A 16,255-nucleotide genomic window follows, 5' to 3' on the forward strand; every position below is an offset into this window, starting at 1 on the left:
ACCCACACTCATATCCATACCCACACTCATACCCATACCCATACCCACACCCATACCCACACCCACACTCATACCCATACCCACACTCATACCCACACCCACACTCATACCCACACTCATACCCACACCCACACTCATACCCACACCCACACTCATACCCATACCCACACTCATACCCATACCCATACCCACACCCATACCCACACTCATACCCACACCCACACTCATACCCATACCCACACCCACACTCATACCCATACCCACACTCATACCCACACCCACACTCATACCCATACCCACACTCATACCCATACCCACACCCACACTCATATCCATACCCATACCCACACCCACACTCATACCCACACTCATACCCACACCCACACTCATACCCATACCCACACCCACACTCATACCCATACCCACACCCATACCCACACTCATACCCATACCCACACTCATACCCATACCCATACCCACACCCACACTCATACCCATACCCACACTCATACCCACACCCATACCCACACTCATACCCATACCCATACCCACACCCACACTCATACCCATACCCACACCCACACTCATACCCATACCCACACTCATACCCATACCCACACCCACACTCATACCCATACCCTCACTCATACCCATACCCACACTCATACCCATACCCACACTCACACTCATACCCATACCCACACCCACACTCATACCCATACCCATACCCACACCCACACTCATACCCATACCCATACCCACACTCATACCCATACCCACACTCATACCCATACCCACACCCACACTCATACCCATACCCTCACTCATACCCATACCCACACTCATACCCATACCCACACTCACACTCATACCCATACCCACACCCACACTCATACCCATACCATCTCGGCCATGCAGCAAATTTTCAACACTGTGTTGTCCATTATCCCCTAAGCCCCTAGTTGAATTACATTTACATAACTGTAACAATAATTCAAGCTAAGGCAAGACTTTACCATTGTCAATAATTGGCTATAAATAATGAAACATCAAGTTTTAGGTGCAAATTTATTTTAACAACAATGCTTTAGTAATTTTAGTAATATCCACAAGAGTGGATAAGAAAAAAGCCATTTCTTCCATAGACTATTTTTTATAGCAAACCACAAAAAGCAAACACCTGCCATTTTCATCTTTTGCACCATGAACTGAATGTCTTGCCATTATCGCCCATTTCATTCAGCCAAGCCCATCTCCACTTATTCTTTACCGTTTTTTCGATGTCCGACAAATCTGTGCAGAAGCGCGTCCATGCTGACAAAACCGAAAGGAAAATGACGCGCGCAAGTGATGTCCTGTAAAATATGGTTTTACGGATTATTTATATAGCCTACGTTTAGAAATAGCCTAAACTCATTTTAAAACAGGCTGAAAAATCCCACGGTCCTGAACCAAAATACGGGAAATTTATAGCAGCGTCGCATTGCCATTCCTCTGTTAACAGCAAAAAAAACGGAACGGACTACAAAACTGCTGATATTTATTCATTTTTAAAGGAGCATAAGCTCTCGTAGCACTTGCGATACCGGAGCCACTGTCCTGATTCTTGAGTTTCGGAGTTTTGGCTTCTTTAAGCAATGGGTTTTATCTACTGTTTTCTGACCTTTTTTTTAGCAAATGAGACACTTCATGACACACCACTGACTTTCAAACTTAAATAAGTTCTATTCCGAACTTTTTCGAAAATGTAAAATATACTACTACTAGCCTATTATTATTATTATTATTATTATTATTATTATTATTATTATTATTAGATACGCCAGGCAACAAGGAGCCCGTGCCATTCACCCTTTTGCATCTCGTCTTTGTTTTGGGACATTAAAAGCCTCTGAGACTGATGTGGCACTAAATGCTGGGGAATTATTTTCTCCTTACTATGAAGTCTGGCATCTTAAACAAGTGTCGGGAAGTAGCTTGTTTAAGCGAACTGCTGAAACCATCATGCCATCCATCCATTTTCCAAACTGCTTATCCTACTGGGTCACGGGGGGGTCCGGAGCCTATCCCGGAAGCAATGGGCACGAGGCAGGGAACAACCCAGGATGGGGGGCCAGCCCATCGCAGGGCACACTCACACACCATTCACTCACACATGCACACCTACGGGCAATTCAGCAACTCCAATTAGCCTCAGCATGTCTTTGGACTGTGGAGGGAAACCGGAGTACCCGGAGGAAACCCCATGACGACATGGGGAGAACATGCAAACTCCACACACATGTGACCCAGGCAGAGACTCGAACCCAGGTCCCAAAGGTGTGAGGCAACAGTGCTAACCACTGCACCACCATGCCGCCCCCCCCTGAAACCATAATGTTTATTTATATTTTTAAGAAGGATAATTAAATCGTAATTAAACCGAAGAAAAATACAGCCTTTCCAGAACTTTGTCTGCGAAGCTTGTTTACCCCCCCACCCCCCCTCATTATTTTTCCTTCAGATCTGCATCAATCTCATTATTAACCTTTAATGCACTCAGTTGACCGAAATCCATCATAGCGACGGAAAACTTTAATCCATGTAAGTCAAACACCAGAACCTGCAAACTCCACACAAAGAGCAGAGGTGGGACTCGAACCCCCAGCCCTGGAGCTAAGAAGCAGCAGAGCTGCCCACTGGGCCTGTGTGCCATGGAAAATGAAACAGCTCTAAATCTCACTATGGTCAGAATTCTTAATGTGTCAATGAACATAAATGTTAAGGTGAACAAATAAATCCACATAAATATACTTACACAGGAAAGAAGCCATGATTGCAAGAATGTCTCTAAGTCGTACTGTTTCTCCCATCCTTCTTAAGCGTATTATCCGAAACACACCGAGACCAACTGAAATAAGGGAATATAAGTGTCAGTCACCAGTCACAGACACAAACAGAGGTGTTCAGTGATCCTGTGTTTAAAACCCTGCACAGCACTGTCACCTGGGGGTTCTGGGTTTGAATCCCATATTGGAAGCTGCACTAATAGTACACAGCAGATTTAAATGGGTTATGAAAGGGTGTTTCAGTTGGGTATTGTATCATAATTCCCTAATTGTGTAGATATTAATTATGAAAAGCACACTTTTAAATATCAATGTCAATCCAAAGTTTAACATTTGTGTGTTTCATTCAGTATAATTTAGCAAATAAATACCTCAGTACCAAGTTCTGCCCCAGTGTTCCTGATGTTCCAAAATCTAAAACAATTTTTAAATAGATATTTTACAAAACCTGAAAACATACTTACCTGGGAATAAAACCATGATGGCCGGAAACATTAATAAAGTGGACAATGTTGCAAGTTGTTCTTCCCAAGGTAGAGCTGAGTATTTCGCCAGATAAACACTGACAGCAACTAAAATAAAGTAAGAACAGAGTCAGTCACCATGAAATTCATGTCAGACAGAGTATAAACACAGATGTGTTCACTGGTGCTGCACAGGCCTGTCACCTGCGGGTTCTGGGTTTGAATCCCTTATTGAACATTGGGCTATGAAAAGCACATCCCAGAGTGTTTAGCTTGGGCATTTAATCATGCATCCCTAAATGTGCATATTAATTGTGAAAAAATACATTTCTGAAATCCCAGCAGCCAAAAGTAACTAAATTAACATATACATCCATCCATCCATCCATCCATCCATCCATCCATCATAACCCCTTCTCAAGTACAGTTCCATGGTGAGACTATCCCTAAAAAGCCCAGAGCAGGGTACACCGTGGTGGGGTGCCAGTCCATCACAGGACACATCATCCACTCACACACAATGGGCCATTTTTAGACCCCATGTAACCTAAATGCATGTTTTGTGTGAGTGTGTATGTGGGGGGGGGGGGGGGGGGACCAGAGCACCTGCAGTCAGAGGCGTCATGCTGATAGAGACTGAAGGGGCTCTGGGCCCCTCAGGGTTTTAGATTTAGGTTCCAGACTGTTTAGCCTGTTTCACACTATTTCTTGAGTCACAGTGCATATAATTATCATATAATTATCATTGCTAGTGATACATTTTTTTCTGTATTTACGGTGTTTCTGTATTTACAGCTTTTACAGGGGTTTAAATAAATTCTGAACAACACCAGTTACTATGTGCTCAGTTTGCAACTTTTTTTTCTTTGTAATTTCACAATGTAAGGATGGGAATGACGTTAATAATCAAACCTTCAACTCCCATGATCCTTTGCTTCAGTAAGTTAATATGGCACTGAAGAGCAGTATGCATAGAGCAGTTATTAAAATGAAAACTTTCGAAACACATTAACTTTTATTGCACCAGCTGAATAGCTAATATACTGATTACTGCACTGTATCATTCATATACAAAATCTCATTTTATCCTGTAAGAAATGTGACTGGGGTGAGACATAGATCACACACCTAGGCTAGTCTAATACACAGCTACATTATCATGGTTAAACAAAGAAGCCTGAGGAAACGTTGCATCAGAGGCAGAACAAGCAGCACACAGGACAGAAGGAGCGACAGGGTCTGTGACTGTAGGTGGGCATGTAGCTACTGCAGCAATCAGCCAGGAGCAGCTCATCATGTGCTGAGTTTAAGTTACGGTGTCTTTGGTATTGATTTGGTGATTTAGTCTTCAGAGGAGGAGGAGGTTGATTTAGTGATTCCCAGAGAGAGACTGGGGAGGGACAGTTACATTAGGAGACGCCATATTCAAGTGGAAGTAGGAAGCTCTGCCAAAACACTCTTTGTTTTTGTTTTTTTGTTTTGTTTTTATTCAACCCTTTATTGCTGTTGCAATATACCATGTCACTAGTTACGAGTAACCAGCGAAAAAAACTGGCCATCAACCCGACCATACATATACACAAACATCACAGTAGGGGGTAGACCGGTCGAGAGAGAGGGGCAAACAGAGAGAAGAAAAGAAACATAATAACATGAGGAAAGAGAGGTGAACACCTCAGCAACATAAGCACATGATCACTACACCTTACAACATAAAAATGACACGACTTGCAATGGGTGAGGGAAAAGGGGTGGTGGAGGTAGTCCAGCAGAGACAGACAGCCATCCGGTCCTGCAGCCATGGGGGGCGCTGGTTAACAGATCAGCCTGTTCACGCTGGCGGTATGAAGCGGCGAAGGCGTTGGATGGGGGGGAGGGTGCGGTAAGTACTTGGGATCGGGGGAGTGGAATGCAAGAGAGTCTCACTGCCTTGTTCTTCAGGGGGAGTTGTTAGTTCAGTGTTAGCTGCACAATAAAATAACTGTGGGCACTTGTTGTCTGCGGACACGGTGTCCCGGCTTATTTGGTGCATCAGATAACCTAACAGAGAATGTGCTGCTTTCATACTCCGTCTTTGGCTGCTTTTCCAGGATCACATGTCGGCAGGATCCTATAAGCACTGGGACCAGGAGGTAAATAGGAAACAGGTTCCAAGGCCGCTGTGATCCAGGGAATTACAGAGGTGAGTAAAACATTTTACATGAATACTGGTCTCTCTGAACTGGATTGGCTGAGGCAACTTAAACTCGCAGGAATGTCTGGGACCCAAGCAGTTTTCTTTCAAGCAAAGTTTGAATCTGCCCAGCGCTGGTGAATGACTGGTAAAGAGAACTCTGTCCTACAGCAGAGAGAATAAAAAAGGAGACAGTCCATCCCGACCAGCCGACACCATCATACGCCACTGGACCAGTCGCCACTGACATCACAATCACATCAGCCTGAGCAGCCCCGTGCCCCAGCCGACCTGACATCCCCTGTCTCCAGTCATACTCGTTCCAGAACTGCCGAGCTGCAAAGCACAGGAAGCCCGTTGGGCCCAGATGACAGCAGTCAACTACACGATGTCCTCCAGTTGCTCATGGCTGGAGTGGCAGGACCCGATGGTGACCGTATGTTAGTCCACTGACCCTGGACTGCTGATGACCTCAATGAAGTAGCGTGGAGCGTCACCAACCCCCTGATAAACAGGGGGAGTGAGGTTTTCAAAAGAACTGGGACAGTTCTACAGAGAATTTCGATCTCCTCTTGCAAACAACAGGAGAGAGAGACTGTCATGCGGTATTTGCAGAGGCTGATGGAGGTTAATGAGGCCCATTGTGGAATAGCAAGACCAGGCAACATGAATGCAGACCCAGCTGTGACCACCTACAAAGCCCATTTTAAATAGTTACTTAAACAGACTGAGACCGGACATAGCTGCAAACAGACTGAGACTGGACATAGCTGCAAACAGACTGAGACTGGACATAGCTGCAAACAGACTTGCATCACCTGTGATTCTGGCAAATTACATTTACAGTAATTGAACAACATGTGAAATACGCAGAGAAGTTACTAAGAGGCAGAGCGCAGAATCAACAGAACAAAAAGGACGACGCTCTACAAGGCAATGCTCACCATGGTGCAGAGCACTGGAAATATAACGGCATGAGGACGAGGACGGGGCAGAAGCAGGGGCTCAGGGAGGGGCAGGGGCAGGATCCAAGGCGATAACGCGGCGGCCGGGGGGGACTGAGTCACCGCGGGTGGGGGGACGGGAAGGGGTCCCAATACACACTGTCCACTGCCCTAATGATACTTTGCTCCTCACTAACCCAGCTAACTGCAATGAAGACTCTCTTGCTTATTAGAAATCCCCGCGATTCTCGTGACACAAGCTATCATATATCTAAGACAGAAAGTACAGAAGCTGTAAGTCACACATGTAGAATACAACTCAGACACGCATAAGGCTTTAACCACTGTGACATTGATGGTAGAAGGAAAAGACAGAGTTTCTGGTTGATTCAGAAGCAGGAAATTCTGTAATAAAAATGTCTGAGTTCGACTCGCCACCCAAACTTAGCGGAAGGTTCCTGAACACTGTGGGAGCGTCTGGCCAAATTATAACAGAAAAGTTCACAAAACCTTTAAGATGTCTTCTGAATCCAGATACTAAATTCAAATTCTCATACCTACCATTTGCAGTGCTGTCCTGTAAATTTACAGGCACGTGATTTGATGTGCAAACTGGCCATAGTGCTAATCAGCACCCCAGAGGGATTGTGAGTGACGAGACTGAGCGAATTGGGCATGAGTGACCCAGCAGTTTCACTTTAGTGACACATGATCCTTCGCCTTCTGTATGTGTGTGAGTGGAGACTCGTACCTACAGCTGTGTGTTCAGTGATTTACTTACTGATAAACCAGGCAAAGACACACGCACACAATGTATAATATATGAGCCCTAATGATTTGCACTCTGACTGGCATGTTTCAAAGGGGGTCCAGATGAGCATTATGAGAATGAATGGTATAAATGGAGGAGAGATAAGCTAAGGTTGGAAATGATGTTCTGGAGTGATAGGAGATGCTGTGTGTTGGTGCTACGGGAGTAAACAGGGGAAAGACGAGTGCAAATACACTCCATATTGGAGTGTATTTGCAAGGTTTCATCTTCACATAAAAAAATTTGTTGATTTTCCACCAGGCTGTCAAAGTTGTTGAAATTACAGTGTTATTACAACAGCTGTAGAGTTTTAGAGCAGTGCTAAGAAATGGTCGGTCCACAAGTAGAACGTCTTTACATTCAGACTGTTCTATTTCTAATCACTGGTTATTCTGTTGGTTTGGATGTATCCAATTGACAATATATTGTAGCTGTCTTGCTAAATAATAATTTTCAAAGTTCGGTCCTTCTAATCCTACTTGAGTTTTTTGTTTCTGTAATGTAGCTAGTTTGATTCTGGGTGTTTTGTTTTTCCAATAAAATTGTTAATTATTGAGTTCAGTAAGTTGAACCATTTAGTGGTCGGTGCGGTTGGTATCATTGTGAACAGGTAGTTAATGTTTGGTAATATAAACATTTTTAATGTTGCAATTCTGCCAATCCAGCCTTTCAAATCATCCTCTATTTTTTTAAGGGACTAAAATTTAAAAGGAGTGATTCTGATGGGTTAGCTGAAATATTTATGCCTAGATACTTGATGTTACCAATTGTAATTTGAAAAGGTAGGTTTTGAAGAGTATTGTGTAATTTGTCACCAATTATAGGTAGAATTGTTGATTTTGTCCAATTTATAGCATAGTCAGAGATTTTGGAAAACGAATTAATTAGAGTGATAATCTCATTTATAGAGTTTAAAGGCTGTTGCAGATAAAGTAATATATCGACGGCACAGAGACTAATCTTATGATGGGTGTTGAGTGTTTGTATTCCTTTGGTGATGTTATTTAGCCTGATTGCAGCAGCAAGAGGTTCATTGAAGAGGGCGAGAAGTGATGGTGAGAGTGGACATCCTCACCTGGTTCCCCTGTGCAGTGTGAAACTCTGTGATGTTATAGCATTAGTAACAACTGCTGCTATTGGTGAGCTGTACAATGTCTGTACCCAATGAATAAATGATTCTCCAAAACCAAATTTGTGTAGTGTTGCAAGTAAAAAGTTCCAGTTTACCCGGTCAAATGCTTTTCAAATGGTAATATTACTGTTTCTTTTTGGTTTTTTCTAGATACATTAATTAGGTTGAATAATCTGCGCATGTTATTTGCAGAATTCTTGCCTTTGATAAATCCGGGTTGGTCTGGGTGTGTCAGTGATGGAGTTACGATTTCTAACCTGGAGTCTAGTGCTTTGCTGATGATTTTAAGATCTGTATTAAGTAGTGATATGGGACGATAACTAGAGCAGAGAGATGGGTCCTTATTGGGTTTCAGCAGTATGGAGATGAGAGCAGTATTCATGTGTAAAGGAGCTGTTGAACTATATTTAATGTGTTGCACCATTCTGAGAAACAGTGGTGATATTATTTTCCAAAAATGTTTGAATAATTCAACAGGGAAGCCATCAGCTGCGGGAGCTTCATTGCTGGGCATTTTATTATGGGCTGTATTAAATTCATACAATGTTAATGGCATGTCCAACTGATCTGTTTGTTTTATGTTGAGTTTGGGTAATTCTATATTACCGAAAAAGGAGTTAATGTCTATTAAGTTCGGTTCATTATCTGGGGTATACAATTTTTTATAAAAGTGTTTGAAAACATTTATTTCTTCTGGAATGATTTTTCCTGTTGCATCTTTAATGGCTGGAATAAGCAATTTTTCTTTATTCCGTTTAAGTTGATTTGCCAGATATTTCCCAGTTTTGTAATTATATTCAAAATTATCATGTCTAAGTCTCTCAATAATAATTGAGTTTTTTTTTATTTATTATACTGTTAAGTTGTAGCTTAGTGTTGGACAGTTCCTATTAAAGTTGCTCATTGGGGTCTCTTATAACTGCATCATTTAGCTCTTTGATTTCCAGTTAGAGTTTTTTTTTTCCGAGTTCCTATTCCTTTTTTTCTTGTAGGATGAGTATGATATAATTTGACCTCTTAGTGCTGCTTTGGCTGTTTCCCATAGGTTTGTAGGAGAACATTCTGGAGAATCATTTATTTCCATGAAGGATGCCCACTCTTTGGTGTAAAATACGTTAAAGTCAGGATCTTACAAAGAAGTGTTAAATCTCCATCTAGCCATGGGTTGTTTAAATTGTTTAATGCTTAAATTGAGTGTTACTGGTGCATGGTCACTACTGTAATTATGATGGGATGGATTACGGACTCCAAGATATCTGGTATGACTGAATTGCTGGCTAGAAAAAAATTGATACGTGAGAAGGATTGATGGGGTGGAGAAAAGTGTGAGTATCTCTGTTTGCTGAGTTTTTTAGGTGCCAGTGGTCGGAAAGACCAAATTCATCCATGTATTATTTCAGTGTTTCAGTAGAGTGACAATTTCTGAAATTAACAGCAGTAGATGCTCCACTGTATCTAAAGTGGGATTAATGACTGTGTTAAAGTCGCCTCCAATTATAATTTTAGAGTCTGATAAGTCTGATAATGCGTGAAAAAATGTGCGGAAAAAGACAGTCGTTAGTATTAAATCCATATATATTTGCAATAGTTAAGTTAGTATTGTTAATAGTTATGTTAATAATGACATATCGTCCCTCAGGGTCGGTGATAGTTGTATTATGCATGAACTGAATTTTTTGGTTTATTAAAATTGAGACACCTCTTTTTTTGGAGTTATATGTTGATAAATATACTTGATTAAATTGTGGGGTTTTTAATTTCTGACTTGTGGCTTCTGTCAAGTGAGTTTCTTGTAGCAGGCATATGTCTGCTTGTATATTAGTCAAGTGATTCAAACAAGACACAGGAGCAGCAGCAAAGGTCCTGCTCACAGAAATTATACCACAGTGGGGAATCCCTGGGATGATCAGCAGTGACAATGGCCCTCCATTGGTGAACCAAGCTTTAAAGCAGGAGGGAGAGAGTCTGGGCATTGATCTCAGACAGCACTGCGCATACCACCCTGCCAGTGGGGGGCGGTAGAAAGGGAGAACGGCACCTTGAAAAACAAATTAGCAAAATGCTGTGAAGATACAGGCTTGAACTGGGTAAAGGCACTGCCAGTAGCTTTGCTGCATATAAGAACCAGGGTAAGAGCAAAGGTTAACATGAACACATTTGAAATAATTTTTGGCAGACCCCCTAATACAGATATGGGACCCAAACCACAACCCAGAACGTCCAGGAGTATGTGCAGTGATGAGATGTTGCAATACTGTGTGCGGGTGTCTCTGTTCTATTCCATGTACCTGCGTATGTGACGGAGTTGGAAAGCACTTGATTAAATTATTTTAAATAGTGCAAAGGCGCCCTCTAGTGGTAGCGCGGTACGGTGTTTCTGGTGGGAAAAAGCGAGTTTGGATATTAAACGGGTAGGTCGCGTTTGTAAGGGGTCCGGGATAAACTGTGTTTTACTAACTTAGAAGTGCACAGAAGCTATGGTTTCTCATGCAATGTGTTTAGTGATTTAAACTCATTACCCTGAGATGACTCCTCGATATATGTGTAAATCGATAGCTTTAGGTTTGATTAGCATGCCAACTGCCTTCTGCCCACATTATCTAAAGGTACAGTAGGCACTTGGGAATCCCCCGATCAGCAGCGGCCATTTTCTCCATGGTCACCTGTGTGCGGTATATCGCAGACGCATTTTGAGCTAGCATCAAAATATGGCATTTTCATTGGCTTGCAGGTGGTATTCCTGGGGAATTCTTTGATATGACGTCTGAAAAATCCCATATTCTAGCCTCATTTTAGAAATTTTTATGTTCGTCAGAGTTTCACGAAGTTACGACATTTTCCACATTTTGCTCGATTTGGACTCCTTCAAATATACCCAACTGGACTTCAGGATACATTAAAAGGTATTTAGGATATTACAGTATGTTGTTATTTAACATTCTGTGAAGTCTGAAGTGAAGAACTTGTGATTTGATAAGCCGGTTTGTGGGATGTGCAATTTTCTATATTCTTGGTGAAAGTTTATGAATATTTAATTTTTTGTCAGCTTACACCTTTGTAATATATTAGCTACAGTGCCAGCACCTGCTTAATAAGTTTGACAAAACAACCTACCAAATATATACCAAGGCTACTAATTACCAATTATTAAGAGCAAAGCAATAATCATTGATTAATTATGTATATTTTTTTATAGTGTCTCATGCACTGAATTTTTTTACAGATGCCTCCTAAAAAGAAGCAAAACACTCGACCAGATGCTCAGCCTGGGGTAATGAAAAGTCATCTCGTTAGGGTTAGGGTTAGGGTTAGATCACAGATCAGATCATTGCAACTTCAATTTCGGTTATCTTGGGGCTCGGTAGGTCAATTTTTACAAATGAGGGCTCATTTTGTTCAGGAGCTTCACCTCTATCTAGTAGAAACATTGAAATTATCATTGCAGGTATTTGAAAAAAATGTCCAAGTGCTTACTGTCATACACGGCTCGTCGGCTCCTCGTGTGTGCCACACCCCCTGATTATCCACGTGTGCTTCCCTGATTGTTTCCAGCTTTGTCTGATTGCTTTGCTTAGTCTTGTCTTATTTAAGTCCTGGTCTTACCTGTTACCCCCGTCCGTCATTGTGGTTTGTTGTGGATTCAGTATGGATTGATGTTCCCTGCTCCCCGTTCTCGAATTAAAACCTTAGTTTACCCCGAATCTAGCCTGTCTCGCCTGATCTGTGCACGCCTGCTCACACGATCGCCGCTCTCCCCGCCGTGATCGTGACAGAATGACGGACCAGGGGAAGAAGGCAGAGTCCATCTCCGAGGAGGATGACATCCGCCTCGGAGACCAGGTGATGTTCTGGCTGTCCCGACACGGCATCAAAGAGGATCTCCCCACGTGGAACCTCGTCCGCCGTAGCAGAGAGACCCTCGATGAGCTATCCCTCGACCTGGACATGCGCTTGGCTGAGGAGCTGCGCGAGAGTCTCCGTCAGATAGCCCGGACTGAGCGCTATGTCGCTCCCCGCGAGCCAGGACCAGGTCTTCCGCCGTCCGTGTTTGCGGATGTAGCTCCGCCTCCCGCCACTGCCAAAGGCCGGAGGAGGAGAAAGAAGGGACCGAAGATCGCCCCGACGATCGCACTGGGGGCGTGTGCCCTCATCCTGGAGTCTCTCCCGGAAGAGGATTGGGAGAGCTCCCCGATCACCCTGATGGCCCCCAGCTCGGTTAAGTTGCCTCTCCTGGCAGCTTCACTAGTCCAGAGAACACACTGGGCCGCGGTGTGGCTTGAGCAGCTGTCTCCGCTGCTCGCTGCGACCGCAGAGCCTGAGGAGCCCCCCCCGCTCCTACCGCCTGCGGACCCCGCGCCGGAGCAGCCGCCTCTGCCGGTGGATCCCGCTCCAGAGCCACCACCTCTGCCGACGGATCCGGCACCGGCGCAGCCGCCTCTGCCTGCGGCTCCGGCGCACGTGCAGCCGCCTCTGCCTGCGGCTCCGGCACCCGTGCAGCCGCCGCCGCCACCGCCGCAGCCTGCGCAGACACCGCCGCTGCTGCCTGCGCAGCCCGGACAGCTTCCTTCGCTGCCTGTGCAGCCGCCGCCTATGCAGGCGCTCCCTCTGCCTGCTGCAGCTCCCGCGCCCACGCCCGAGGCGCCCCCTCTGCCTGCGGCTCCCGCACCCATGCCCGAGTCCTCTGTCCTGCCTGCAGCTCCCGCGCCCACGCCCGGGGCGCTCCCTGTGACTCCCCTTGTGACTCTGATCCCTGGCCCCATTCCTGAACCCACTCCCTTTGTGACTCCTGTTCCTGACCCCTCTCCAATTCTCTCTGCCCAGGTCCCCGAGGAGGTCCCGGAGAACCCCACCGCCGCTCCTCCCTCCGTGGAGGTAGTGGAGCTAGAGTGGGACCCCTCGGGGATCCTCCTTGTACGTCCTGCTCCATCACCACAGCGAACACGACCCCGAGCAGGGGCAATTATGTCTGTGTCCTGTAAAGGGAGGGGGCACAGACTACGGACTGGGGTCCCGCCCACCCTGCCCCCTGGCTTTTCCTCGCTCGCGGGCGTCAAGGCTAGGTTGGTGCCTGCGGGTCCCGGCCCTCCTGGTCGGCTGTCGCCTGCGACTCCCCCTTCGCTACCTCGTCACCCTGCCTAGCTCCCTACGCCAGGTCCTCGCCAGTCACCTGCGGGTTCCCCAACGGCAGCTCCTCAGTCGCCTTCAGGTCCTCCTGCTCTCACGTGTCGGCGAACGTCGCCATCTGTTGCGGCTCCCCCCTTCTCTTTACCCTCGCCAGGGTCCCTTCCTGCTCCCTCGTCCCCTTCCCTGGTCTCCCCTCCGACTCCCTCCTTCATCCCTGCATCTGTCCCTTGCCCTGTCTCCTCGGCCCCTCAGGGGTCCTCTCCGGCTCCGGCCTCCCGGCCACCTGCGGCCCCTCCGGCTGCCTCCCGTCGCCCGCTGGGTCTCCCTCGGGCTCCCCTTGGTTCCCCCTCCTTGTCTCCCTACGCTCCTGCCTTTGTCCCGCCTGTCTTTGCCCCTCCCTTTTCTGCTCCTCGCCCTTTCGTTCCGCCCGTCTCTGTTCCTTGTTCCCCGGTGTACCCGCCTAGCACTCCTGGCCCCTTTGTTCCGCCCGTTCCTTCTGTGTCACCCTTCCTGATCTGCCTGTCTGCTTTCCTGATCCTCTGTCAAGTCCTGCCCTATGTCCTGTCTCTGGCTGTTTTGTGCTTCAGTCCTGTTTCCAGTCTCTCGTTGACTTTGTTATTTTTTTCCATGTCCCGTCCGTCGCCTCCTCCCTGGCGCGCCCGGAGAATCGCGCCTTTGGGGGGGGGGGTTCTGTCATACCCGGCTCGTCGGCTCCTCGTGTGTGCCACGCCCCCTGATTACCCACGTGTGCTTCCCTGATTGTTTCCAGCTTTGTCTGATTGCTTTGCTTAGTCTTGTCTTATTTAAGTCCTGGTCTTACCTGTCACCCCCCCGTCCGTCATTGTAGTTTGTTGTGGATTCAGTGTGGATTGATGTTCCCTGCTCCGCGTTCTCGAATTAAAACCTTAGTTTACCCCGATTCTCGCCTGTCTCGCCTGATCTGTGCACGCCTGCTCGCAGGATCGCCGCTCTCCCCGCCGTGATCGTGACACTTACAAAAGGGGTTTGTCCTGAGGCCGTTTGAAACCTCCATGACTTCATTAGACCGTCAACATTTATTGCAGGTAATACTTTTTTTTTTTTTTCCCCCAATATGGCGCCACGGTAGGCAGCCGGTTACCTCAGCTCCCAGCTCGTTTCTTTCTTTTTTCTTGTTTTTAAGTTTGTTTTAAGTTTTTCTTCCCGAATCTCGTGGTCGTGTTAACTTTCAATTGCAATCCGACATGGACCCACAAAGTTTCTTGAGAGCAGGAGCTTGCTTTCTACTCCTTTTTGGACTTTTTACCACCGCATCGGGAGAACCTGTGAGCCATATCACTGTTTACTGCAGGGAGCAGCTATTAGCGCTGCGCAACAGTAGGGTACTCCCGGAAGAGCGACCAGAGATTCTGAAGGAACTACGGCGTCGGAGGAGGGGATGCAGGGCTGGAGCGAAGTACCGGGAGAGAAGGAGACGGTACAAACCGAGCATTCCATCTATTCTCATGGGTAACGTAAGATCTTTACCCAACAAGATGGAAGAGCTAACGGCGCTAACCAGACTGCAGCCTCCTGCTGTTCACTGAGACCTGGCTCACGGACCACACACCGGACTCTGTTGTAAATTTGGATGGCTTTCAACTGGTGAGAGCAGACAGAAGCGCAAGGGAGAGTGGTAAGAGGAGGGGTGGGGGACTAGCAATGTACGTCAATAAGAGATGGTGTAATCCGGGTCACATTACCGAGAGGGAGCAGCGCTGCACCAAAGACATTGAACTGTTAGCAGTTAGCGTTCGGCCATACCACTTGGCCCGAGAGTTTTCTCATGTTATTGTGCTGACTGTCTACATCCCTCCCTCGGCCGATGCTACAACAGCCTGTGAGCACATTCACTCCACGATTTCACAGCTACAGACGGCACATCCGCAGTCCCTCATTATTATCTCTGGGGACTTCAATCATGCCTCACTACCTGCCACTCTCCCTAACTTCTCCCAGTATGTGGACTGCCACACAAGGGACAACAAAACCCTGGACCAATTGTTTGCCAACACAAAGCAGGCTTACAGCGCAGCACCCCTCCCCCCGCTTGGCCACTCAGATCACAACCTGGTCATCCTTCAACCTATTTACACCCCTATGGTGAAAAGGAAACCCCCAACTAGGAAGGTAATAAGGCTCTGGTCTGAGGAATGCAGTGAGGCCCTGAGAGACTGTTTTGAATGCACGGACTGGCAGGAACTCTGCAGGCCTCATGGTGAGGACATTGATGCCCTCACCCACTGTGTCACGGACTACATAAACTTCTGTGTTGAGAATACTGTGCCTACCAAGAAGGTACGGTGTTTCTCTAACAATAAACCGTGGGTGACTCCAGAACTGAAGGCTCTGCTGAATGTGAAGAAGAGAGCCTTCAGATCTGGTGACATAGAAAAGCTGAGGAGAGTTCAAAAGGATCTCAAATATAAGATCCGAGATGGCAAGAAGCACTTCAGGAAGAAGATGGAAAACCAACTCCAACGAAACAATGTCAGAGAAGTCTGGAGGAACATGAAAAAAATCTCTGGACACTTCAAAGACATTGGAGGAGCCACAGTGTCTGCTGACCAGAGGTGGGCCAACGACTTGAATCTTTTTTTCAACAGATCAACCACCTCCCCCACCCCCCAGCTTCCATCTACTCCCCTCGTTATGCTGTCCCCCCTCCGTCCTGGTGAAATCCCATTATTACCTGACTCTCCTCACACCACCACCCAGTTCCACCCCCATCTACATATCTACCCACATGTAAGCCAGCCCC

At 46.3% G+C, this 16,255-nt stretch overlaps 1 protein-coding gene across 1 annotated transcript in view; it reads right to left on the reverse strand.

Annotated features, from left to right (window-relative positions):
- The window catches only part of LOC125705351 (uncharacterized), an 89,981-nt gene that overhangs the window by 31,586 nt on the left and 42,140 nt on the right, over positions 1 to 16,255 (reverse strand). The window contains exons 10-11 of the mRNA XM_048971883.1: positions 3,293 to 3,400; positions 2,798 to 2,890 (exon numbers count right to left, since the gene is read on the reverse strand). Coding sequence (XP_048827840.1) covers positions 2,798 to 2,890; positions 3,293 to 3,400 — 201 coding nt within the window. The remainder of the gene's footprint in view (positions 1 to 2,797; positions 2,891 to 3,292; positions 3,401 to 16,255) is intronic.

The sequence above is a fragment of the Brienomyrus brachyistius genome, chromosome 12 (assembly GCF_023856365.1).
Source record: "Brienomyrus brachyistius isolate T26 chromosome 12, BBRACH_0.4, whole genome shotgun sequence".
In the NCBI taxonomy this organism is placed as follows: Eukaryota; Metazoa; Chordata; class Actinopteri; order Osteoglossiformes; family Mormyridae; genus Brienomyrus; species Brienomyrus brachyistius.